This window comes from Centroberyx affinis, unplaced genomic scaffold (genome assembly GCF_046629955.1).
Source record: "Centroberyx affinis isolate AG114_WGS23_722 - 3 ecotype Tasmania unplaced genomic scaffold, CSIRO-AGI_Caff_v1 ptg000281l_1, whole genome shotgun sequence".
Lineage (NCBI taxonomy): Eukaryota > Metazoa > Chordata > Actinopteri > Beryciformes > Berycidae > Centroberyx > Centroberyx affinis.
Genome location: NW_027278960.1, coordinates 499,160 through 525,335, shown reverse-complemented (window position 1 = coordinate 525,335; position 26,176 = coordinate 499,160). Strand labels below are relative to the sequence as shown.

General features: G+C 42.1%; 3 protein-coding genes across 5 annotated transcripts; 1 reads left to right on the top strand and 2 right to left on the bottom strand.

Moving 5' to 3' along the window:
* The first annotated feature begins 1,049 nt into the window (after positions 1-1,049).
* On the top strand, positions 1,050-5,863 carry LOC139639234 (probable gluconokinase). Of its 2 annotated transcripts, XM_071513316.1 has the most exons (5): positions 1,050-1,690; positions 2,270-2,300; positions 2,440-2,526; positions 4,071-4,114; positions 4,785-5,863. In XM_071513316.1, the coding sequence occupies exons 1-5, from the start codon at positions 1,653-1,655 to the stop codon at positions 5,155-5,157; spliced, it is 573 nt and encodes a 190-aa protein (XP_071369417.1). In that variant the 5' UTR covers positions 1,050-1,652; the 3' UTR covers positions 5,158-5,863. The 2 variants fall into 2 exon arrangements, with proteins under 2 accessions (XP_071369417.1, XP_071369424.1); XM_071513323.1 differs by lacking the exon at positions 2,440-2,526.
* A 2,975-nt stretch (positions 5,864-8,838) lies between these two features.
* LOC139639460 (ubiquilin-1-like) lies at positions 8,839-17,300 on the bottom strand. The gene is made up of 11 exons (XM_071513561.1): positions 17,169-17,300; positions 16,715-16,857; positions 16,329-16,447; positions 15,486-15,748; positions 14,027-14,200; positions 13,743-13,773; positions 12,913-13,034; positions 12,530-12,613; positions 11,918-12,033; positions 11,541-11,709; positions 8,839-10,802 (listed from the first exon to the last, which is right to left on the bottom strand). Exons 1-11 carry the CDS (start codon positions 17,298-17,300, stop codon positions 10,659-10,661), a joined length of 1,497 nt encoding a protein of 498 aa, XP_071369662.1. The 3' UTR covers positions 8,839-10,658.
* Positions 17,301-18,477: 1,177 nt separating this feature from the next.
* On the bottom strand, positions 18,478-25,424 carry gkap1 (G kinase anchoring protein 1). Of its 2 annotated transcripts, none has more exons than XM_071513408.1 (12): positions 25,352-25,424; positions 24,622-24,881; positions 24,055-24,213; positions 23,414-23,491; positions 23,054-23,189; positions 22,803-22,831; positions 22,434-22,595; positions 21,501-21,587; positions 21,042-21,105; positions 20,850-20,920; positions 20,672-20,749; positions 18,478-19,020 (listed from the first exon to the last, which is right to left on the bottom strand). In XM_071513408.1, exons 2-12 carry the CDS (start codon positions 24,865-24,867, stop codon positions 18,979-18,981), a joined length of 1,152 nt encoding a protein of 383 aa, XP_071369509.1. In that variant the 5' UTR covers positions 24,868-24,881; positions 25,352-25,424; the 3' UTR covers positions 18,478-18,978. The 2 variants fall into 2 exon arrangements, with proteins under 2 accessions (XP_071369509.1, XP_071369504.1); XM_071513403.1 differs by having other exon boundaries at positions 25,346-25,395.
* Positions 25,425-26,176: the final 752 nt, after the last annotated feature.

The following is a 26,176-nucleotide window of genomic DNA, read 5'->3' as shown; positions in this document are numbered from 1 at the left end:
TCTTCTGTCGGTTCGGTTTCAGCTCCTCATGTCAGCGGATAGGCTTCACACACACACATACACACTCTCTCTGTCTCTCTAACACACACACACACACACACGCCTTCAATCGCTGGTCTCGTCGCCGCCTGTGACGCCTTTAGGGGTGAATGGATGGATGGAGAGATGGATGGATGGGTAAGAGAATGGATGGATGCACTAAGAGCGGCAGGGAGGAGAGCTTGCATCCGTCTCCTGCCTGCCCGCTGAAATACCTCGAGAAGGGGGAATGTCTCTCTCTCTCTCTCTCTCTCTCTCTCTCTCTCTCTCTCTCTCTGTGTGTGTGTCTCGTGGCCGTGTATCCATACTATGCGCTCTTCTCGCGTGTGTCTGATAGGCCTACTACTATTTTTTTTTCTTTTCAATTCAATTTTCAACCTTGGTATTCTACTTATCCCACGTGTGGTATCAGATTACCTAATTAGCTGGTATCCATAATTTAATTTTAAATAGCTTTATTAAGTTCGTGTTAAAAAGAACTGATGCACTCGTAGGTTTTGATTGCTGTATTCACATGGAAATTGCCTGTTTTAATATGCTACTCATCAATCTTTCCATAATTTATGATGTCTTGTAATTTGATAGAGATTGATGGAATACAAAATATTGGTGGAATTATGCAAAAATCCACGTACTCTCTCTCTCTCTCTCTCTCACACACACACACACACACACAGACACACACACACACACACACTTTTTTTTATTGCGTAACATTTTAGGGAATCAAATTTGCGATTGAAAAAACAAACAAGCCATTATTTTAAAACCGTTAAAACTGTAACAATGTTCGAGGCTTGACATTACCAGGCGAAGTTTTATATTATCAAGAAGAATTAGATTATTTAGCTGCAGTGTAATTTATTGAGATGTGCTCATGATGCGGCGCACTGTCCCTTTAATCCCGAACGTTCTGAACGTGCTCTGTGCGTCATTACGTATTTTAGCAAAACAACTTGCGGCGCCTCTGCCAACTTCCGTCTTCGCTCAAATCCGACGATTCCTGATGATTTCCAATAGAGAATTATTGATCCCGGCAGGCAGACGAGGCTGACGCTTCTCTTTTGGCTGGGAGTCAATGAGAGCGTCTTATATTCGGACCAATATATTTGTTTCCTAGCAGATGAGCATTTGACTTGACAGCGTAACGGTTAAGGTGTTAGTAAGCTGCTGACAGAGTTGTGGGAACTATAACGTCTATAACGTAAGACTGTAATGTCTTTAAATTAGTACAAAAAACATTGTTTAGCAGGTGCTGCAGTTGACGCATGCGTGGTAAGGCGATGTTTCAAGATATTCGCATAAATTAGCTGCTGTATGCATAATAGCTAACCTGGCAGCTGACTCAGACCTATAGTGTTTAAATGGGATGCTAACATACCGACTGCGCACTGAGGTAATGATTAAGTAGCCTGTACTATTAGTTCTCCAATTTAAGACAGTTGTTCGCATGTGCGCGATGATGTCCTGACCCCACGCTGTTCCAGTCTTTTCCACTGTTTCCATTGGCTGGAATAGGACTGTCCCGATAGTTAAATCCAAGGTCTTTGGATATTATTGATCCAGCTCAAGTGTTTGGGAGCGACAACACTCGCCCTGTATGCCCGGGCAGGATGATCTACATCATCATGGGAGTTTCAGGCTGTGGAAAGTATGTGCAGTTTATATAATCTGTGGTTCAGTTTACAAGCATCTCACACATCAAGGATACATCACGTAGAATATTAAATAGTATCACACCTATTTCAGTTACATAAAGACTGGGTCTTCTGAGGAAAAAGATATAAAGATATAAATTAATGCTTTTGAGAAAATAAAATTGCTTTTTGTCTATATTGGTGGGTGTTTGCCAAGTGTTTGTGTTTGCCACCACGTTTTTATTTACCACTTCATCACCGGCTATAAAACACTGGTTTCTGTTACAGGGTCACCGTGACGCTCATTTAGGCTGCAGTAACCACATAATAGATCCATGTATGTAGGCTAAAGCCGCCACAGCTCCGGCTCCTATTGGTCCACACACACCCCGGGGAAAACAGTGAGCCATCTGCACCACAGTCCCGAGAGAGCCTAGTGTTATTTAACACCAAAATACACTACAGTATCTCTATAATATTGCAGTCTCTTGCACTAGAGCCTCCAGATCAATGCTTTGCTTTTTATTGTATCTTGAAATAATCACATGTATAATCATATCTGTCTTTTCTGCCTTGTCTCTTATCCCATACAGGAGCACACTAGGGACCTTCCTCTCAGAAAAGGTAATTGGACCCCCCCTCCCCCCTTCTCCTGTCTCTGCACACAGTCTCTCATGACTTAACTCTCACCTGTGTGTGTGTGTGTGTGTGTGTGTGTGCGTGTGCGTGTGCGTGTGCGTGTGCGTCTGTATCCACTCGTCAGCTGGGCTGGCCCCTGTATGAAGGAGATAACTTCCACCCAAAGGAGAACATTGAGAAGATGTCTCGTGGCGAGCCGCTCACAGATCAGGTTAGCCCAGTTTGTGTGTGTGTGTGTGTGTGTGTGTGTGTGTGGGCCGAAGTCCCTGCAGGTGTGTTGTCAGCTCTTAACTGAATGCTTTCAATCATTTGTGGAGTGCTGCACCGTTTCACTTCTGTCACCAGTAAATCATCCTCTCAGACTTACAGCAAGAGGAATCCGTTTTCTTCAACAAGTAGCTGGACAGTCTGATTCAGTTGATTCATTTATTTTTTGTTTGTTTAATTTCTTTTTTCCCTGTCCACGTTGGCTTTCAAGATAGAGGGAAACCTCCAAAAAATGTCTGGCTATCTGCCAAAGTAGCTGGTTGAGTACACAAGCTTAACAACCAGAGCAGCCGCAGCCAAAACTCGGCAGCGCTACCAGCAGTTGGCCGGTAGCGCTGCTTGGCGGCTGGTGATAATTTCCCACTCAGAAATTTCCTTTGAGTCTCTGGGAGAATTACCCCGGGACTCGCTCCTTCCACTACTTTGGCATCTTTTAAAACTACTCCACCACAGTTGGCAGTTTGAGAATGAATGATGAAGTGAAGCAAACATGTAAATTCAGGATTACTGTCAGGCCGTGGAAAAGAAATGTGAGTTTCATGCCAGTATCAGAGTTGGCAGGTTGAGGTTGGCAGAGCCAAACGGGACGTGTGTATTTTCAGAAGCCTGGATAGAAGAGAACGTGATTCCTCTCATTCAGGTTCAGTTCTTTATATCAAGACATTGTGGCATCATGTGAATATGACTCCAGTTCATTTTGTAGCCAAATTAAGTTTGATTCTACTTCTGATTGTCGTGTAATGAGACATTTGTTTGTGTTCTTGTCTCTGTCTGATGCTTTGATTCCGATTGGTTATTTGAAAGACTCTGCATGTTAAGGCTGTTACACACTGGAAATATTGGATATGTAACTGTGAACAGTCAGATCCAATATGAACACCTATGCTTCATACCACAATCAATCAACACAATGTTTTTTAACATCTTATTTTTGCTGTACAAAGAAACCATCTTGTTTTTTTTTAATATTTGGATGTATTTTTGTCTTAGAAGAGCAGAATCTGCACATTGATATAATACTACTGATAATGAATTTCTGGAACAATCTCTAGTCTGCCTGGTGCCTCTCAGTCTTTTCAGCCAGTGATCCGTAAAAAACGGAAGTGTTGCATTCTTGTGACCTTTGACACCAAATGAGGATTTTTATCTTCCTATTTCTGGCTATTTAACTTTAGACTTATCCTTTGGAAGAAAACAAGAGGCTGCAAATAGTCATTATTTCACAAAAAAAAAAAAAAACATTCATCACAGGATTAAAAACAAAATACTTTTTATTTTTATATATCTCGCAACTCCCTGGGGAATTCCGACCTGCAGGTTGAGAAGTAAATCCACCACTTGGAGCATTATTCCAGTGTGCAGCTTCTGCTTTTCAGTTTTCAGTTGCCACCACTCTAACATCACCTAAGCTCACTTTTGTATATGCTACAGTCTGTTTACAACAAAAAATGTAACCGCTGTCGTTCTTTTGTTGTTTGGCACTCTTAGGACAGACTGCCTTGGCTTCTCGAACTACATGATGTCATTGTGAAGTAAGAATACACACATCCTCAGCACAAACCCCTTTATATATCTACACAATATGTACACTCACTCATATACAGACACACATGCATAGATCCAGTCGTGAGCACAGATGGCAGAAAGGGAGATGAAGATAGAAGGAGAGGGAGAGAGAGAAGCAAGGACACGCTGGCATGAAAATGTAAAAAAAAAAATAGATCAAAAATATCAAAGATGGTTTTGAAAATTAAGATGAAAACCGGAGAGAGGGGGCAAGGGGAATTTTGGGGAGAGTAAAGACAGATTAAGTGAGCGGGAGCAGGGAGGGAGAAGCTGAAAGTGTGACAGCTCTTTCTTAAAACGTGTTGCGGCGACATCAAAGAGTTCCTCTTCCCCAGTTAGTCACACTTCCCTCCCTTCTTCTCCCCATCCGTTCGCCCTTGTATCCCTCCTTCTCTCTCCACCTCCAGCATCTCTACTTGTTTGTGACAGGGCTGCACTTTTGAACTCCCACAAAAGGATGTGATTTTTCACTTTATTTTCCCATTACTTTTTAGCTTTTTTGAGTTGTTTAGATCACATCTCGGTGTACATTTAAGTAGTTATTATTAATTCACACCTATCCTCACTGGCTGTGTGTGTTTGTTTATGTGTGTGTGTGTGTGTGTGTGTGTGTGTGTGTGTGTCTTCCCGTCACAGAGAAAGGAGTTCAGGCTCTGACGCTCTCGTTGTGTGTTCTGCCCTGAAGCGGATCTACAGACAGATCCTTCTCTATGGTTCCAAAGCCCTCCCTTCCTATTCCAGTCCAGACCAGGAACAGGAGCCTCTCGCCATCCCTGACGTCTACTTCCTCTTCCTCTACGGCGACTACGATTTCATTCACCAGAGGATGGTGGCCCGGAGGGGACATTTTATGGGAGAGGACCTGCTGCGTTCCCAGTTTGACGTTTTAGAGCCTCCGTTGGACGAGGAGAACGTTTTGCCGCTGGACATCAGGAGGAGCGTCCCTGAAATCGCCATGGAGATAGAGACGCACTACCTCAGTCGTAACCAAGGCAGCAGACAGACGTAGAGATGGCTTCTATCATCTGTGAATGAGAACGGCAATTGGGAACATTTTGGTAATTTTGTGAAGTGGATCAGGAGATGTGTTCATGTCTCTAATCCCAAATTCACATCTGTGGACAGGTGCAGAGTAAAGCACAAATCCATAATCCAATCCCAATGACGCACAGTGATTGATGATTTGTTGATTTGATTGATTGATGATTTGTGATGAAGTTTGGTTTGGTCCACTCACGAGCATTTCAGGACGTTAAAAGGAGGACAGAATCTGTACAGTCCCACAGTTTATTTGCAATTTCACAAGCCACAGCTAGCTAAAAGCAATTTCAAAACACATTATAAGTGCCAGTATGAGCCGAAATTTATATCTCACAGGGTTGTGAATTGTGACCAAAAAGTCCTCACCATTTTTGTACGTGAGATATGTACTTACAATAGTATGAAGAAAAAGGTTAGATGTGGACATGAGTAATCGAAGATAGTGAAGATACTACTACACGAGAAGAGTATTGTGAAACTTTGCATCTTTAAGTTTACATTTATCACAATAATGGAACTTTTAATTCCTTATATTAAGTAGATACCACTGAATAAAAAACAGACATGATTTCTAGTAAATCATTTTCTCAAGTGCTGTAAACCATGATCAGGTTTGATAGTGCAATGTCTCGCCTGACTGACTGACCTGAATTTGCCTTTCGATGCCCACAGTGCCGTGTGCTGATGTTGCTGTGGAATGATTTGCAGTTGCATCAGTACAAATAAATGAAGTTTTGGCAGATTGATGCTTTTGGCTGAAAATCTTTTTACTCCAGTTGTGTTTTTAAGTTTGTTTTGGTTTGAGTGAATATTTACATGGTCATTTACAGCAGTGATTCTCAACCTTTTTCATATCAAGGACCCCTCATTTAGTCCACATTAGAGCCACGGACCCCCATTTATACAGTCCCCCATTGAGATTTTTTCTCTCACACCCAAATCTGAGAATATTTTTATTATAGTTAGATGTGATTTTGTCCAGAATTACAAGACTATCTGTATTGTAGGTAGAGAGATAACATAGGAACTATGATCAAAACAGTCATTCTTCTACATTCTCTAATCGTGTTAACTTCTTGTAAATTAAGTAATGGTGAAGTTTAACAATTCATCAATTTGCTGGGGACCCCCTGGAACCCCCTCAAGGACCACTGGTGGTCCACGGACCCCATGTTGAGAACCACTGATTTAAAGTATGTGCTGACAGTTCTATGATCCAGGAAAACCATTCATATCTCTGAAAATAATGCTGTTAATTCCTGAAAAATTGACTTTTGGCAACAAAAGTTTTCTTGATCAAATATTCGCATCCAGCAAAAGTTAGTAATAAACATTAAGTCTAAGATTAAGTTAGGTTTGGAAGAAAAAACATAAAAACCTAGAACATAAAAACGGAGAGCGCAGACCTCCGCCAAGGTTCGTGCTATTATTGCTTGTTCGTCGGATCCAGATCCGCTCCAAAATTTAATGGGTTCTTCCTTGGCCCATGCTACACCCTTCCACGAAGTTTCATGAAATCAGGCCAGTAGTTTTTCCATAATCCTGCTAACAGACAAACAAACAAACAAACAAACGGCACCAAAAACATAACCTCCTTGGCGGAGGTAACTAGGTGGACAGTAGCATCAAAGGATGAGCCCAGAAATGCAGACATGTTGTATGTTTTAGTCACTAACTGCATGATGATTTACCAGACTGTTGAAAGATTCTACTTCCACTGATTCAGGTTCTCCAGATGACTCCCATTGACCTTTCTCTGTTTTTCCCTCCAGCACTAGAGGTTTCTCTCCTGGTCTGAACCAGATTATTAAAAGTTCAGGGCGCTCTGCCGAAGTAGCTGACAACTTGGAAGTGTAATAAGAGGAATGGTTTTGGATGGTTTTGGAGCAGCCCCTGTTTCAACAGATGAGTCTCACATTATGTTTGTTGATATCATTTGGTCTGTCACACTTCGTGCCAAGCTCTAACACCAGCTGCCACTGCATGCAAATGTACCAACCAATTAGTCATAAAGCACAATCTCTACACAGAATACGATAAGGCAAAACGATTAAAGGGATTTAGATTAAATCCCTTCTTGCTAAAGATTTAGCTTGTTACACCAAAAGGTTCCACCCAGGCTACAGGTCAGGTCAGGGCTTTGTGATCTTCAGAAGACCCCAACACACACACACACACACACACACACACACACACATACACACACAGCCGACCATGCCCATGACACCCCCCACCCCACTCTCTCCACCAAACACACACACTCACACACACACACACCTCCACTGAGCACTGTAGAGCTGTTTTTGTGGCATGAGTCATCTTCAAACCTCAACCCGAATATTTTAGGAGCTTCTAATCCAGACAAACCCCCTCGGCTACTCTCATATCTCACACATACAGGCACGTGGGCGCACACACACACACACACACACACACAGACAGACACGCAAGCACTAGACGCACACTGGTTGACAAGTGTGTCACATACACAGATATCTGACGAGAGTACTTGTCCCGTGTGTGTGTCAGTTAATCCAGTAGGTTTCCAAGAGCAAGGACACAAACACAGGAGTGGAACAAATAGGGGACGACACTCTCACATGCACACACACACTTCTTGTTATACTATTTCATCATTACATTAATCGCAGCTTTACCTGATACTCTGTTTGCTAGTTTATTTAGTCTGAAACAAAACTGTTTTCCTGTTCCTGATACAAAATGAACTACACAGTGTAAGGGGAACATCAAGTCAGGACAAAATCATCATGAGGGAGCAGGATTCAGGGTGTGTATGATAAATCCCTCTCTCCTCTCTCCTATGACAAACTGCACTTTCCACTCCTACTCCCACTGTGGCTCCCTGTGACAAAATAATTTTCTCCTGCGCTTGCTCACAGGACAACAGCTCAGCAGGTGTGGAGGTGCACACTAGTAAGTCATGGAGTTAAGTTATCATTGTAAAGAATAAAGTAAAGAATATCGTTGTCAAACATATTATGGCATTTACTTAAAATGCAATTCCATGGCTGTCATTATAAAGAAAACTTCAATTACAATTACATTACAATTTCTACCAGTTTAAACGGGCACGGATGGATCAGATCTGTTTTTACAAAGAGTTAAAAGTCAAATCTTTTGTGCCTGCATAAATCCAGCCATGGAAACCTACATATCTAGTGTATCTCCAGAACTTGGGCGTAGCTGCCCTCTTGTGTTCATGATACTATAGTACAACAGATAGGGAGGACAGACTGGTATAAAAGCCCTAAAATTATTTACCTGCATTATTTACTGATTTAAGTCACTAGCCACTGAGATGTGATAAACCATATGTGAATGAAATCTGATTTACTTAAGCCACCAGTTTCTGAGATATGGAGGAAATATGATGACAACCACAACGGTAACAATAATAATTATAAATTTGTACAGTAATAGAGTTGACCTGACCAGACCAACATTCATTCAGCAGTCCTGGGGTTTCCCAGAGGCTTTGTACCAGTAGATCAGTAGGTTAATTATTTTTCCTACAATTTATGAAGAAAAAGTGGGATGCTTCTGTTAATCAGAAAAGATGGCAGCCCAGTCCGTGTTTATTTTTCATCTTTATTGAGACAGTTGAGATATGTGATCCTAAGGTGGGGCTCTTAACCTTTACACCATCTCTGGACTCAACAATGTTTTTACCAACTAGAGAATGTGTTAAACTAACTGTTCCCCACTGGTGTAGCCCTCTATAATTGTGGAATTAAGTATTTTCTTAAACCTAATCCTAAAACTAGTTGCAAAACAACTGTAAATAATACAATGAACACCAAGCCATATAACACCACTGCTTAGGCTTTATACTTACAATAAATTAGCAGCAAGAGAATCTGGCATAAATTGGAGATGTTGATTGTCATCAACATGAATTAATATTTTCTTGACAAACAGTGCATAGAAGACATTTTAGGCACAACAGAATTATGTGGATTCCTATTAATCAAGACCTGCAGATTAGAAGTGATTGACAGTCTCCGATCTACAAGATTAGCAGTCCTAGTCTATGATGCTTTATAGATGGCACAGAAAATTAAACAGCAGCAGCAATCCACTGTGTTGCATGTGAGAATGGCATTAAACACTGTCGGACAGGTTTGATTGACCAGGGCTTAATTAAGCAGGCTTTCATGTTAGTTCACATTCATGTTAGCTAGTTGAGCAAAATTACAGAGCTAAGATACATACAACTGTAATAAAATGAAAATCCAAAGGGATATACTTACAATGCTCCCACTCATTAAAGCACAAAACACTGTAACACGGTGGATTTACAGTCGTGAAAGCAACAGAAGGAAAGAGCAGCAAATTCCAGACATCAGTAGTCAGAGCAGATTAGAAGTGTAAGTGTAAAAGCTGTAGATAGGCACATACTCATCAGGTTTCTTAGAACTGATGTATTGAGTTGACACCAGCTCACCTCCGCAAAGTAAAACAAGAGACGCTTGTATGCTCCTAGTCCTAGGCTGGATATATTTTCATCGCTGAAAAAAAACATTTCTTCTGTTTGGAAGCGGTGAGATTACATGTGCAAAAAATCAGACTTTTTGAGCCTGTGTAGCCTCTAGATGAACATCCACACTCTGTGTTTGGGTAGCACTAAAACTAGATAGGGCTGTGGTCTGACAATAAAATGCTCATGTTTACAGTTCTGTGGAAAAACCCTGTGTCTTTATTTCATATTAGCCATCCCCTCCACTGTGAATTTACCTTTCCAGCTGAGTGTATTTATAGGGTGTTTCTGCTTTACTAGACACCCTACAGTGGAGAGAGACAAGAGCGACAAGATGAAGGGCGAGTGGGAATGACACGCAGCAAAGTTTTGTGCTCCAGGCTCAAATCTTCGACATTGCAAAAACATGATGTGCTACCAGGACATCTGAGTGTCTCTGGGTGTTAAAAGCTTTCATTAGACTCGGTCCAGGTGTCAAGGTAAAAGCGGCCTGAGCTTCAGAGCGTGGCAGCAAATGCATTAAAAATACATGACTTGCTTCTGAATATGTATGTATGTGTTATTGCTATACATCTATGTGAGGGTGAAAAAGTCCCTGTATGGACTGGTGCCAGCGCAAGTCACTAAATCCTGACTTTGTAAAAAAAAAACATTTTATGGTTATGGGATGAGTGTTACTGTTATAGAGTTAGGGTGATTGTTAGGGTAAGGTTTAATAGAATTTAGTGCTGAGGTCTAAAGTTAGTATTGGAGGTTAATGAATGAATGTAAGTCAATGGAATGACTTCAAAAGCACATCAATACACACATTGGTTTGTGTGCATGTGCACTGGCATGCATGTGTGAGAGGATTTGACTGTGTATGTGCCAATATGTGTCTAAACCTACATGTGCATTCAGGTTTGTGTGTGTTTACGCATATGTGATTGGATCAACGTCTGTGTGTGTGTGTGTGTGTGTGTGTGTGTGTGTTAGAGACTCAGCAGATGTTCTACAGCAGCTGTGATGTCTCCTCCAGAGTTAATGAGGGCCTGAAGGTTCGCCTGTCGGTCCGTGAAGCCCATAGAGCTCAGCTGGTCCAGCTCCTCCTGGAACTCATCCTCCTCACCATGGACCTGAGAGGATGAGAAGACATGAATTAAGCCAGTGTATCCTCTGTGTGTGTGTGTGTTTGTGGGGGGGGGGGGGGGGGGGGGGGGTGCACAAGTAAAACATCTTGATAAAGAGAAACATTGAGCAGAGTTTAACTGATTTTTCATTACTTATTGCTTTTTTTTGACTGGCCACAGGGTTGATTTTTTAAAACAAATTTTGATTTACTTTTTTCATTGCCCAGGGGGGAAATTCTCTCCCTTACTCTGTCATCTACTCTGTTTTCCCACTGTATCAATAAAGAATATAAATGATACAAAAAGGTGAGTAGACTGCCCACTCTCCTTTTAAAAGATCCAAGGATTTACCGGAGATCATAAAATGTGTTTAGTGAGATTTAGTCATTAGAAGAAAGTGGTACTTCTTTTCTAATTTGACAGCACTGAACAAATGCATGTGGGAAGCACTGGTCATGGCTCCTGCTGTTGATATGCGACTACTGAAAAATCACTTTAAGTGCGGAGCTCTCTCTGTAAAAAATGAAATATATTTAACTTGTAGAGCTTGGTGCACTAAAAACAGTTCTGAGCGCTGTTAGGAACAAGCAGCATCATGTACTTTCCATTTCTAGTAAGAAGAAAAAGAAGCCAGCAGCACTGTAAAGAGAAGAAAACCTGACTGGTGGTATTTCAAATTCAAGAGAAATTTAAGACAAGTTAAACAAGAAAAATTACGAGGAAACACTGAAAAAGTTTAGGTACCTCAACATTGGTGTTAGCCAACGCCTGCAGCATCTGTTCTACAAACTGCTGCTGCTGCTCTGTAACCGTAGCAACGTGAGGACCACTTCCTGATTGGTTGTTAAGGACAGAGTCAGGCGGTAGCTCAGGGGCGGGGTTAACACTTGTTTCAATGCTTCCGAGCCCGGCCCTATAACGCAGGCATGTATGAAGATAAGTTAGTGGTCAACAGGTCACAACATACTGGCCGCATCACTAAACTTATGGAAACTCATGAAATGTTGCACAATATCTTGAATACAAAGCTGGCAACAGCACTGCTTCAACGCAGAGAAACAGCCATCATGGGAGTATTTTATCTCCAGGTTGGAGTGTGCTGCCTTTGTGTGTTTACTCACGCAGGTATGAGGGCAGGAGCCTCTGAGGCGAGCGTCTGCAGGCCCTGTTGGATCTGGAGCAGAGCCTCCATGGCTCTGGGGTTCAACATGGCTGACAGCAGCTCCGGACTCTGCATCTAAAGAGTTATCACTGACCATTAATGAGGGGGAGACCGATTGGCAACACTGTTGGTACTGGAGCTTGAACAGAGCCTGTGTGGCTCTGTAGTTCACTAAGGCTGATTACTGCCTCTGGCTACTGTATGTGAAGGTAAAGTGAACACAAACATTATTACTGCACTTCCTGTACAAAAGGGCCAATCAGATGTGTGGTTTAGGATTTTCCATGTAGCTTTGTAGTCATGGTTGGCCACCTGAGCAAAAGAACACCACCACTTTGACTGGAAAAAACCCTAAAACCCCCCCAAAAAAATCCCAAATTCCATTATTCATGCATTCATTTTCATAAAGAAAAAAACACTGTTTATAACAAAAGCATCTGCTGAACCCAAGTGGCACTGTGAGCAATGAGGAACATGCTATTTTACAAGAAAACCATCATACAAGAAAACCTGGTCACCTACCTGGTCTAGTTAGAAGGTGGAGTGTTTAATAGTGAGGAGATAAACTAACCTGCTGTAGGAAGACAGGAAGCTGTTGTCTCATCTGCTGCTGCAGCTGAGGATTTCCTGAGAACAAAGGGTGGCTCAACAGCATCTGAAACAGTATCAGAGAGACAAGAATTATAGCGTGTTACAGTGTGTGTGTGTGTGTGTGTGTGTGTGTGTGTGTGTGTGTGTAAATGTAATTTATGCTTCAATGAAAACTCTGTGCCTATAGTCACTCTGAGGCTCATAGATTGACCTTACTATCAAACTACATGGTGGGGGAAGCAGACAATACTGCGAAGTTGCCCAATGAAAACGAGAGTGAACCAAAAGTGATCTGATTGCCTCTCCATGCATGTACCTGTGCGTATTTGTGTGTTATGTATCCATTACTGATGCGTGTATTACCTGTGCGGCCAAGTCAGGGTTCTGGCTGAGGCTGTTCAGTAGACAGCTTACATATGGCCCAGACATCAGACTCTCCATCAGGCCTGGATTGGCTGTGATCTCCTCCAGCAGAGACTGCATGCCTGGGGCGAGAGGGGGGAAGCCACAGACACAACAGAGGACAGCAGGTAGAAATGTGTATGCACACAAACACAGAAAACAAAGAGAAAAGAGAGGAGAAAGGGAGGGATGACAAGATGACTGAATGAAGAATAAGGGGCAGCCACACTGATCCGTTGTGTCTGTTTTTATATGTAATTTTTCAATTCATTTTCAATGACAGGTCTCCGTCAGAAGTATTTCTTGGTTTGTTTTGAGAAAAACTGTGGCAATGCAATATACACCATGTTGTATGAATCATCAAAGGATTACAAAAACAAAGATAAAACTGAGAAAGCCTGGTATAACGTTGGGATGACTGCAGGTTTGCCAGGTCGGTTTGATATTCTCCATACGAGTTAATGCCATGAACTCACTCATGGGACTGAGTCTTTTTCTTCTTTTTTCTATGAAGTAGCACCGCTACAAGCAAGGCCTTCTTGGCATCCATGTTTTCTTCTCACTGTCCTTCTACCACGGCCATCACCTTCACATTCCAACAACCCAACCCAGTGGACAGAAATATATCCATCAACAATTATGTTAGTTTTCTGATGGATCAGTGTGGCCAGAATTTATAATTTGGTTATTTTGTGTAGCAATGGCTGTGTGTTTTCTTGCCTCCAGTAATGGTGTTTGGAGAGGTGGGGTCAGGTACGGGCGTGGCAGTCAAGTCTGTGGGAGGATCTGGCCAGTGGCTGGAGGGGCGGGTCTGCTCTCTGTCTCTCCTTGTTGGCTGGGAATTCCCAGATGATGAAGCTGCCAGTGGGTTTGACCCTATCTGGATCTGGGAGAGGGAGTGGAAAAGAGGAGAAAAAATAAATGGGGAAAGAGAGAGCATGAAGGACAAGCTAGAAATACTGCATTAGTTTTACCTTTATACTGGTAACTTACATCATTTCTATCATGAGATTAATCAAGTGTGTGTGTGTGTGTGAGAGAGAGAGAAAGAGAGAGAGTGTCTATGCACCTATACCTGCGGAAGGTTGAGACTATGTTCCTGTATTTTCACATCAGTCTTCTGACGGCCATCAACATCACCAGTGATGGTTTCAGGGTTTCCTTGCGCTGGCGTCAGGTTGCCTAATGCTCTGTCCTGGTTACGCATCACTTCCTGTATCATGTCAGGATTCCTGACAAGCTCTAGTATCTGGAGAAAGACACATCAATCAAGGGAAAGAGAAAGGAAAGGAAACAGGAAGAAGATATGGGGAAGAGAGAGAGAAGAGACAGTTGGGGAGGGAATAACAATGTTTAAATCACAATGAAATACAAAACGACCTTTTCACCTTGTCAATTTTTTTTGTTTTCTTGTATGTTTACATCAAAATCACATTACTTTTATTTCTTTGACATTTTTTTTTTTACTTCATGGCGTACAAGTAGACATACATAAAAATTCCAACCATCACAGATTTTTTAACAATCTCCCCCTGTAACCCTCCCATCATATAAGACCTTCACAACTTATAAAGTGACTGGGTGGCAACATGGTACAGCGGTGCATTTTTGGGTCTTCACCCCCCAAATACTCTGTTTCATTTTCCTAAGACACTGTGCTTGCCTCCTGGTATCTGGAATCTATTCATTTTGAAGAATCTGGAATTTGTGGCAGCTCAAGATTATGCGCAAAGAATTTCAGAGTGGATTTCATCACCACTTTTTGAACAATCCCTCCCTGCAGTCCCCCTCCCCAACATCCTGTTTCAACTGGAAATATGCTGGAGTACTGAAGTGAGACACCATCGAAATGCTGTTTCCATGAGACTTTAGCATAGATATGTATTCAAACTCTGTCATTCCCTTACACACAGACACACACGCACACACAAATGCTTATCACAAAATACTTATTTGCACAGAAACTATTTTGATACAGTTTTTAAATTGACCACACTTGCTACACAAATGCACAGTCTAACCTAATGCACCCATCCTGCACACTAGGGCTGGGCAATATATCGATATTATATCGATATCGTGATATGAGACTAGATATCGTCTTAGATTTTGGTTATCGTAATATCGTGATATGGCATAAGTGTTGTCTTTTCCTGGTTTTAAAGGCTGCATTACAGTAAAGTGATGTAAATTTCTGAACTTACCAGACTGTTCTAGCTGTTCTATTATTTGCCTTTACCCACTTAGTCATTATATCCACATTACTGATGATTATTTATCAAAAATCTCATTGTGTAAATATTTTGTGAAAGCACCAATAGTCATCCCTACAATATTGTCGCAATATTGATATCGAGGTATTTGGTCAAAAATATTGTGATATTTGATTTTGGCCATATCAGCCAGTCCTACTGCATACACACATGCCCCTGCTCTGCCATATACAAACAGCACACACCCTGCCACTCACAACTTCCACCACACCCGTACATCACCACACACACACACTCCTTCTTAACCCGACCGACACCCACCTGTGTAATGACGTCTGGGTTGTTGAGCATGTCGCCCACCTCTGGGTTGGTCTGCAGGAGCTGCTGGGTCTGGGGGTTGGACAGGATGAGCTGTCTGGTGAGCTGGGGGCTGGAGGTGGAGAGGGTGTTCTGCACCAGGTGGCTGCCCAGCACACGGCACATCATCTGCGGGTCGGCCAGGAGCTGCCTCTCAATCTGCTGCTGGAGCACCGGGAAGAAACCGGGACCGCTGGCAGTGAGACCCAGGCTGCCCAGACCTTCCACTGTGGGAAAGGAGGAGGAAAAACAGCGGAGGCAAAAATCAGACAGGCCAAAAAAACAAGGAGCATATAAGAAAGGGGGAGGTGATCTGACAATACAATTATGTTTTGGCACGGACGTTTTGGCTGCCAAGTCTTCCTCAGCGGCTTTGACAGTCGAAACGTAAAAAAAAAAGAAAATAAATAATAAAATAAGAAGAAACAGAGTGCAGGCTATCTTTGTTTATTTCAAGATTGGCAATATTAGCTGATGTACCAAAAATAAACAGTAATGTGGGGGTAAAATGGGAAAGGAGAGAGTGGGGAAGGAGAGAAGGGAGAGAGGAATGGTGGGAGAGGGCAAGGACAGGAAGGAGAGAGCGATGGAGAGGTAACAAGTGGAAGAGAGGGAGAGTGATAGAAGGAGAGAGGGCAGAGACAGCCAGGGAAAGACCAAAAAAAAATAATTGGTACACATATAAAACACAAAAGTGGTGTGATGGGGGTGAGATGGGACGAGGTGTGAGAGAAGGAGGGATGAATGGGATGAGAGAAGGAGGGATGAATATGGAGGCAGCAGGCGCCTGTGTTCTACATCTCTTACCCAGGCACAGGGGAGAGGTGGGAGATGGAGTGAGGTTATCAGGACCGGGGTCAAGAAGGGCCGTCATCTCTGACTGGACGGTTTCTGAAGCAGGATCACAGGTGGGCGTGGCAGATGGCCTGGGACAGAAGGACCACCAATTAATCTAAATCTAAAGTTCTAATATTGCTGTTAAAACCATGTATGCATATGTTTATCTATGTGTTAGGGCTCAAGTGAGAATTTTGGGGTCTGCTGTTTGCTGTTAACTACTAACATTTTAGTTGTCCATTACATAAAGGGTTATAATAAAAACTATTTGAACTAAAACGGTTTATCACTTCAAAATATCTATTACCCCATGTATGTATATGTGTGTGTGTGTGTGTGTGTGTGTGTGTGTGTACCTGAGGACCATGCAGAGGCTGACTGAGCCATCCTGTCCTTTAAGCTGACTCAGCAGTTCTGACTCACTGAGGACCCGGCCGGAGTGGATCAGCACCAGCCGCCCTGTGCGGGTCCCCAACCGCTCTGCTACACACACTTTCAGCTGCACACACACACACACACAAACACACTGTGTCAGCCAAACATTTAGCAGGCAATAATAGCACTAATGTTTGCCTAATCTCTGGCTCTGGACAGCACTATTTATAGCAGCATGCAAACAATGAATTACTGATGTTGAAATCCAGAATGTTATTTAAAAGACTTTACAGCTAAAGGTGCAAATCAAGCCACCTTTGTTACAAAATAGCATACAATAAAATGAATCAATACAAAAATAAATAAATAAACATATCATTAGAGGGAGTGACGCATCACTAGGCCTATATTTGCCCCCACCATCACCGTGCCGACCTGTCTGACGGTGCAGTCTCCTCTCACGGTGAAGTCTTCCCTCTCTGTGAGACTTTTGACAGCAACTCGGATCATTTCAGAGTATTCACATTCACGTGATGCTCTCGGCTCGTCCCTCACCGCGCCGGACATCTCCGTCCCGTCCCGGGCTGACGGACGGACGGACGGACAGTGGAGGACTTGGGAGAGGAGAGGAGCGCGTGGTCCCGGTGCGTCCGGTCTGTCCGATGACGAGGCAGAAAGTTGTCCGGATGGATGCCGAGTCTGACCCGACTGCGCAGGGAGGCGGACAGATCCCGTTATGTCACAGTTTCTGTTCCCCGTTACCTTTTATCCTTTACAGCTTTAAACATTTGGGCTCATTATGTAGCCAGAGTCAACTTAAAGATACAGGCCTAGTTTACCCCAAAATGATCAAATTAAGTCATTAAACATTTCAAACTGTAATTCTTTCATCAGTCACCTGCCATTAAGGTTGTTTGCAGAGGTGGAAAGTACCTAAGTACATTTACTCAAGTACTGTAGCCTACTTAAGTAGGCTTAATTTTTGCGGTACTGGCACTTTACTTGAGCATTTCCATTTTGTGAGACTTTATACTTTTACTCCACTAGTAGGACATTTCAGAGGGAAATATTGCACTTTTTACTCCACTAGGCCTACATCTATTTGACGGCTGTAATTACTTTGCAGAATAATGTTTTACATGCAAAAACATACAATAAGCTCATAAAATATGTTGCATTTTTAGAGTTTAAAATCCCCACCTGTAGGCTATGGAGCAGTTAGACCTACAACATTTAAATACTTCTTACGTTAATGCATCAATAATTTAACACTCTGAAAGGGACCGTTCTTCATAATGAGCAGGCTACTTTTACCTTTGATACTCCTGCTAATACTTATATAAACGTTTGAATGCAGAACCTTTACTTTTAATGAAGCATTTTTACTTTTACTTAAGTAAACGATATGAACACTTTTTCCACCTCTGGTTGTTTATCATTTAAAGTGACATTTCATGGTTTTATTATTTGAGGTGTAAAGACTGATTAACTTAGAGTTTGGTAGAAGGATTAGATGGAACTAACTCGCTGTGTTTGGTAGCCTGCTGTGCTAACTTTGTTTCTACTGAGGCCGAGTAGATAATGACTGAATTTTTATTTTAGGGTGAACCATCCCTTTGAGGCGCCAGCAGCTGTGAATGGCCACACTACCCATGTAATAATACAGAAATACAGAGATAAGGTATGCAAAAAAAGTGAGACCTAATGATTTCACTGGAAAAGTACTTTATTTACTTAACAGTGAGATAAACAAAAACAAAACAAAAACCCCAAACAAACAAAAACATACATTTCACATCTGTCATTTTGGCATTATAACCCAGGGGAAGTTGGGGTACACAGTGCAGCTTGGACAGAGGCCTACTGGAGAGGCAATGGCACCTTTTCGCCTGTAGGAGGCAGCACTGGATACCAAGCCATCACCTCAACACATAGACACTTCACGCTTTGTTAGTGCATCATTTTCAAAAGCTTATTAAATCAGCTGCGGAATACATCCCACTAAGTCGGGAGTGTGTCTTGAAATGTGTGTGTGTGTGTGTGTGTGTGTGTGTGTGTGTGTGTGTGTGTGTGTGTCTGGGCTGACGGGGGAGGGAGGGGGCATGCATAGTGTGCCGACATGGAGACTGGGGGAGAAACCTTAAAAACTAAGGGAGGGAACCCTGACAATAATCAGCAGTGGTTTTCTTCATTTGTTCACTCATTTGTTTCATTTTGCAGTTAATGTCTCTTCCTGCTGGAATCTTCATAGATCTGACTCCGAACCTTTCTTCCCCTTCTTGTTTCCCTGCCGATCAGAAAACATCAGGAAGAGCATTAGTTATCCATGGAGATCCAAGGAAGTATATATATATTTTTTTAAATCAAGCCACTTGACATACTGTATCATACATTTGAAAGGACAAACATTTACTTACCAACAAATACAGAGCTTTATGACTAATTGTTTGGTAAATCTTTTGAATCAGAGTCATTACGGGGCCTGACACAATTGAATGAGATCAACAAATGATGACCTGCAAGTTGCTGGATTCACAAAGCAGGTGCTCTAATCAGATCAAATCCTATTTTCTCATTATCGAATCAGGGTTGTTCGCTACGTCAAAGTAGCTTGACTCTTTGGTAAACAAGTCTGGTTAAGACCAGGGGAGAGCACACTGGGGAACAACAAAAAACTAAACTTTTTGCTTGGTTTACCACTCAACTACTTAGCAACACATAGAATGAAAAGCACAATGAAGAATAGTGGAATTACTACAGTAAGTTGTGTTTTACCACTTGTATCTGTTTGTTTATCTGATACAGTTTGTCTGTCCCTGCTCTTCTGGAAGAGAGTGATGGATGACTCAATCAGGTTTGGGGTCAATTCGGTCAATAACAAAAAACAAAAAAACTGCAAAACGTTAATGCAGAGAGTGGGAATTATGGGTCAGGACCAAAAGCGAGTTCTGGCATATTGTTGAGGTGTCCATGTGAAGAAAGTTCTTAATGAACCTTGGTCAACAGATCATCAATGAAATACCTTATTTCCATACATGGAACTGTACAGAAAAAAGCAAAGAACACTTAACTTAAAATTGTCTGGAACTGAGACTGACCAAGCCTGACCTCTGCTGGATACAGTAACACACTGAAATGTTCTCCATCCTACTGTGCTTCTGTGCTTTGCTGTCCTGTAGCTGCAGCTTTAGTTACCTTGGCCAACTTTCTACGGCTCCTGACCTACTGGCTGACATTTCTCTGGTCTAGAGAGAGGGGGGAGGAAGGAACACACACACACACGCCACCATGTATTCACACACATGAATGTTAGCAAACAGACACACAAACAGATGCAGATATGTACACAGGCAATCCCACACACACACAATACTGATCAACACTGCGTAAACAGGATGCATCATGGCTTCTCACAGAGTGAAGCACAGCAGCATCCTGTCTCTCTACACCTCAACTCAAGGCCTCAACACAAGACTAAATGGATACAGATCCTGTATAGAAACTGAGACATATTTCCTGCTGTCCTGCCCAAAATATCAGATAATCAGAGAAGAAAATAATAATCCCAAACTTTGGTTTCCTCCCACAAGAACATAAGTTACCATTTGTTCTTGGAGAACATGAGAAACCCATGCCACTGGCAGCAAAGTTAGAATTTTGATTATATTGTCATTGTTATAATTGTTGATATTGATATATTATAGGTTATGTGCTGAAAACTATTGGTTAATGTTTGCAATGTTACTACAAGTGAAGGAGTGTATTGCTTTGGAAACACAGGTCTCTTTCCTGGCAAGCCAATAAAGCTGATTTGAATTTGGATGCAGACATGATACTAAAATCAAAGTCCAGTTATTACCGGTTATGGTCACATTGCTGGACACTAGCCATAAATTAACTGAGTGAGTAAGCAAGCAAGTGATTATTTGTATTCTTACCTGATGTTTTGGCTGTTCTGACTGTAGGCCTTTGACTTTAGACTTCTCTTGTTCAAGGGCAGCGTGCAGTAATGTTACCTAAAGAAAAATACACAGTTATTCAGTCAGAGGTCAACCGATAATGCTTACTGGGGTTTAGCAACTTTTAATGCATATGCACAACTCTAATCTCACACACCTGTGACGACAGTTCTTCTTTGATATTTAGTAGCTCTTCCACCTGTAGAAGGATTTCTGCTTTATCTTTCACTGAAGGAGGAGAGAGATTAGAAACAACAGGAAATTAAAATTAGACTGATCATATCAAACCTCCACTATACAGCGGAATGAAAGGGTTTTTATGTTGCCGTTTTGGCAATGTACAACTCACTCTCTCCCTGCTGGAGCATCTTAAGCAGCTGGGCATTTCTTGCTTTCACCTCTTTGTACTTCCCCTGTAGGAGTTGAGCAGCAAGAAGAAAGAACCAGGGTTTAGAAACTATTTTGTTATGATTTCAGGTATTTAGACATACAGAAATTCAAGAGTGAAATGCATTCTGCCTTAAATTAAGCAGGCTTGAGTGAGAACTACTGAAAAAGAGTTTATTTTTCTTACCAGTGACAATGTAAAGGGAAGCACTATTAGATATGCATGGTCAACACTTGCTAGTTTTAGAAAAGGGACGGCAGCATGGTACCCATACAGGAAAATACCTGAACAGGCTGTATTAATGGCTCTGGGTACACAGTTAATGAATAAAGATAAACTACCCATGAATTGAGATTACCAGAAAATGAGACCATCCAGTGAAATAACAGAATGATTAGTTAACTGCTTACGACCGCTGACCTCCCACTGTGAGATGGTCTTCTTTAGCTTATCGATCTCCTGGTCTTTCTTCTCCAGGTCGTACTTCAGCTGCTCTGCTCGGGGGTCCTGAAAGGAGGGGCGGGGAAGGAGAGGGTGGCAAGAGAGCGAGGCAAGACAAATTCATACATTACCACCAATTCAGATAAGTAAGGGGAAAAAAAAGTTTCACTCTTAAACTATTCATACTGTAAGTTATTGTGGGCTCAAGTCGTGAGTAGTTTACAAAACGTGCAAATTGGATGATCTCACATTTATTCAATCACTGGAAAAATGGGCAGAAGAGGGATGTAAATTTTACAACATGACAAGAGCAGCAAAATTGGAATCGCCTTAGGAAATGAAAGTAGTAGTGTTTCCTCAAAAGCCTGAAATCCTGAGGTAAAAAGAAAGATTTCACCTTTGATATTAACTGGGCCTTCAAAGGCATTTCAACATGTATGGGTGCTCTGTGTTCTCCCCGAGATAGACCAGATGAAAAGGGTCCACATGACAACTGCTCAGTGTCAAAAAACCTAATAAAATTCAACTATGTGTGCAAGCTTTGTTCATGTTTCTCTTATCTGAGTGACTATGAGTGAGCAGGCACTGGTGAGCAAGATTCATCAAGATTCAGCTCAAGGTTAAGTTCAACAAGACAAATTGACATGGGATAGATCTGTTGCTAGGAACGAACCGGTGACCCTTCCATCACTTTGTAATGGCATTTTTAAATTGTTCTTCACATTCTAGCAAACCAATGCCACCGTTAGTCATTGATGTCATTGAAGTTTTGTTTATTACATCGTATCGTGGCTGTGTTGGATCGTGAACCCCATATCACTTATCGAATCGCATCGTGAGATAAGCATATCTTCCCATCCCTAGTACTGAGCAGTCTCTCAATGCATGTGTGTTTCTGTCAGTCCATCTCACCGGTTCGTGCTCTGTGGAGGTGTTGACCTCTTGTCCCTGGCTGCTGGTGTACTGCTCACGTCTCTTCTCCCGCTGGACGATCCGACTGACGTCATCCTCCAGCTTATTAAAGAACCGCTCCTCCTGCCCCGTCCCGGGTGCTGGATTCGCTACTCTGGCTTCCTGGATGGGATCATGTGGTCAGTGGGTTCAGTGTTTCAATAGTGATGTGCCATGTCATACATAACATTTCTTCTCTAAATAAAACCCTGTACCAATGATTTACATACAGCAGATTTAAATAATGTTACTCCAAATGTGTTACATTGACAACCTGACAATACAGATGAACGGCACAGTTAAGAAGTGAAAATGAGGCACTTTCCTCACCTCTTTCTCCTGTTTCTTATTCAGATGTTCTGCAAACAGAGTATTTCAACATAAATGTTATTAAACAGATTGTTGTAAAGAACATGCAAATTTCCTAATTTCAGTATTTAATTTCTAGAGTTGGAAAGTACTGGAAAGTAGCATTGGTTACAGACTGAGGATTGAGAGCCTTTAACCCTATGGACTGCACCACAGAAGGTTCGTTTCTAGTTCTCTCTCTCCTGTGCAACTGGCAAACACGTGTCTCTCACCTGCACTGCCCTCTGCCTGGAAGTCCTGCAGAGAAACAGTCTTTTTGTCTTTTCCCTGTTGGTTCTTCTTCTTCTCCTTCTTCCCTCCTGCCTCTTTCCCTCCTCGCGACTTAGGCGAAGATGTGTGTGTGTTACTCTGTTTAAGAAAAGCATATAATTTTACTTTAAATATCTTATAATTAATTACAACTTAAAAAAAAAAAAGCAGTGACAAAAAAATCCGTGCTGTGAATGGGACTTTTTTCATACTTTTTTTTGTTGGAACGTGTCCACCAACATTACATAGAGAATCGCACAGGCCAGGCTGCCATGTTCATGGGACAAACACTGGGCAACCAATGTATTATAAGCGTGGTGTACCTGTTTCTGTTGTTCGTACTCCAGTTTGCTAAGAATCAAGGCCTTTTCCAAGTCTGCCTCATACAGCTCACTGGTTATCTACAGAGGGGAAGAGGAAAACAGAGATGATGAAGGAGACCACTTAGGGCTGGGCGATATGGACAAAATTAATATTAAATTAATCACAGCATTTTGATATCAATATGTACCAATATCTGCAAACATATTGCTGCTATCATGTGAAAACCTCCATCCATCTGCTCTAATGTTTGTTACAACTGAAGAGAGACGATTCAGAGTATCCCATCTGCACTTCCTCCAACAAGTTTTCGGAAGGAAAAGGAGAGGGAATGAGGTGATACTGTACTGAGAACTTTTATTTGAATAAAATAAACGTTAGCTTGACAGCGCAGACTTGCTGTTTTTCCAACAACACTCTGCTTCACACTCATACAGTTAAACACGTGGAAGCTGCCCAGTACAAATACTTCTACTGTTGACCTCTGAACAACAACTCCACCGGAGCAGCTTTAAGTAAAGAGCCTTCCTCAAGGGCACGTCAGCGGCATAGGTCAGCGGTAGTTATCGAGAGGGCGGAAAACATTACTCATCACCAGCTCACAAGTTTGCCCTTTGATATGTGAGGGTTGGCGTCCTCCTACCTGCTCATCCCTCTGCTTCCACTGCTGCCACCCCTCTGAGGGCGTATTGTGGTCCCCTGATGCAGGATTGAGAAGTTCACTGGCTACTCCTTGAAGCGATGTGATGGGAGGTGGCACAGAAGACTTCTGAGGGATCTTCTTGAAGGCCAGAGTTCGTAACTGGCAGAAGAGAAACAAAAATTTGTCAAAACAGAGACTATTATTTTTGTGACCAACTTGCTCTAGTGTTAGCTATAGAAAATGTCAGCATGTGCGTGCATGGACAGTAGCAACTATCTTTTATTCCCCAGTATTAACAGCTTGGTTAATTACTGTATGGTACCTGAAGTTGGTGGTCAGGCCCTACAACATCCCTCAGTCCTAACTGATTTCACTGAAAAAATGTCACTTGAAGCAACATAACCTCTAGCTGAGAGCAAACCATTACAAGCTGCAGAACATTATCTCACTATTCATTGTCCTATTCCACTCTGCACTTGCAGTTTCACTTAAGGGGAAGTGAAACACCAAAACAAGAGGGTTGGACATGAAGGAGGCTGTAAACACAAATGCAGGTCAGTCACTCACCTCGTTCGCCTCACTCTGTTGCTGCTCTTTCTTTTTCTTTTTCTTGTCTTTCTTCTTGTCGTTGTTCTGAGCGGTTTTCCCCCCGGCTGCTGCCTTTCCTTGCCGACTCTTCCCGGATGAGTCCCGTCCGCCTTTGGTCGTGGTCTTCCCCGCCTCGGAGTTGTCGGAGTCCGAATCAGAGTCGATTTGGAGCAGGGCGAACCGGGAGGCGGTGGTGGGGACGGTGATCATTGCAGACGATGCCATTGAGAAAAAAATAACTGATGGCAAAAAGAGAAGCCAGTCCTCTATTAGACAAACAATTCAGTGGAAATAACTTGAAGCCGGTCATAAAACAATAAGTTAGCTGCCATTTGCAATCTTTGTTCAACAAGCAATCATATTTTGACTTCTAAATATACTGAAAGGAACACACTGTAAAGTTACTGTGTTTGATGTACCGTTATTCTTCAAAAGACCCATTAACGCTAAAGTGTTTCGGACTAGGCTATGGCGTTGCTAACAGCCAAATGACAGATGTAACTAGCTAGCATTACATTGCAGTAAGTTAGCTTTGCTAACGCCGCTTAGCCGGCTTTCGTTAGCTTCCAAACAAGTGTAAAACTAATCAAGTATGACAGTCAGTAACGCGTTCATGAATTCACACAGAATTTGTGTTCTTAATGTACTTCTTGGCATATGTTGAAGAGGCAGTATGCCGGAGAAAACGTGTGTCAAAACATACTTTCACCTGTTCAAGAAGATAGGTACCGTTGATTACCGCACGTTCACCGCTAGCGGTTGTTAGTACAGCAGCCCGTTCGTAACAAAAAGGTGTGGGCTTCGCGCTTCGTAATCGCCGTTGAGCGTTGTACTTCCAGTTTGAAAGAAGACGTACCTCCTTATATGTGCCTGTCGTCAACACAGAAAGACCTTGAAGTGGTGATGCAGAAGGAAAGGTTGTGTAATGTAGAATGATGAGTTAAATGGCTCATCTTGACTACCCAAATACCAAACCGCCTCACACTTTCTTGTAATTGTACTCTAGGTGAGAAATTTAGGAAAGGTAATGCCGGTGAATTGGAAAAGTGTGGCCAGTGAGGGTGAGGGAGGCGTGGGTGGGGAGACAGAGTGAAGAAGCTGATCCACCCACACAAGGAAGAATAGAAAGTGAGAGATGCAGATCACTAATGGAATGTTTACTGCATTTGATTTTAATAAGAGCCACCAATATAAAATAAATTACACAGAATTCAATATATAGCTAAGTAATATGAACTACAGCATATAGTGTAGATGTAAAATTACAGTATCAAAAACATCTAATGTGCACAGAAACTTCCTACTCTACACAATTTTGATATTATTGTCACAGTGCAGAAAACAGATCAGACTCATGTACTGGCCATTTTAAGTGCTAGACAGTTTGAGCTCTGCAAAAAACAGGTTTTGCGTCATACTACTGTGAGTGGCTTTATCCACTTCACTATGATATGACAAGTGCTGAGAATCAAATGGTACACACCAAAGCACTACTGTTTACAGGGCACTATTTGTTTTTACTTCTAATATGCAT

Excerpts from the sequence above, each read along its gene's own strand:
- gkap1 (XM_071513408.1), bottom strand. The coding sequence starts at position 24,867 with ATGGCATCGTCTGCAATGATCACCGTCCCCACCACCGCCTCCCGGTTC. Across the intron at positions 21,106-21,500 it reads AGACCATCTCACAGTGGGAG|GGGAAGTACAAAGAGGTGAA; the intron begins GTCAGCGGTCGT and ends CAACTCCTACAG. Across the intron at positions 19,021-20,671 it reads CAGAACAGCCAAAACATCAG|GGAAACAAGAAGGGGAAGAA; the intron begins GTAAGAATACAA and ends TCTGATCGGCAG.
- LOC139639234 (XM_071513316.1), top strand. The coding sequence starts at position 1,653 with ATGATCTACATCATCATGGGAGTTTCAGGCTGTGGAAA. Across the intron at positions 2,527-4,070 it reads GCGAGCCGCTCACAGATCAG|GACAGACTGCCTTGGCTTCT; the intron begins GTTAGCCCAGTT and ends TGGCACTCTTAG. Across the intron at positions 4,115-4,784 it reads CTACATGATGTCATTGTGAA|AGAAAGGAGTTCAGGCTCTG; the intron begins GTAAGAATACAC and ends TTCCCGTCACAG.
- LOC139639460 (XM_071513561.1), bottom strand. The coding sequence starts at position 17,300 with ATGTCCGGCGCGGTGAGGGACGAGCCGAGAGCATCACGTGAATGTGAA. Across the intron at positions 14,201-15,485 it reads ACCCAGACGTCATTACACAG|ATACTAGAGCTTGTCAGGAA; the intron begins GTGGGTGTCGGT and ends GTCTTTCTCCAG. Across the intron at positions 12,614-12,912 it reads ACCCTGACTTGGCCGCACAG|ATGCTGTTGAGCCACCCTTT; the intron begins GTAATACACGCA and ends ATACTGTTTCAG.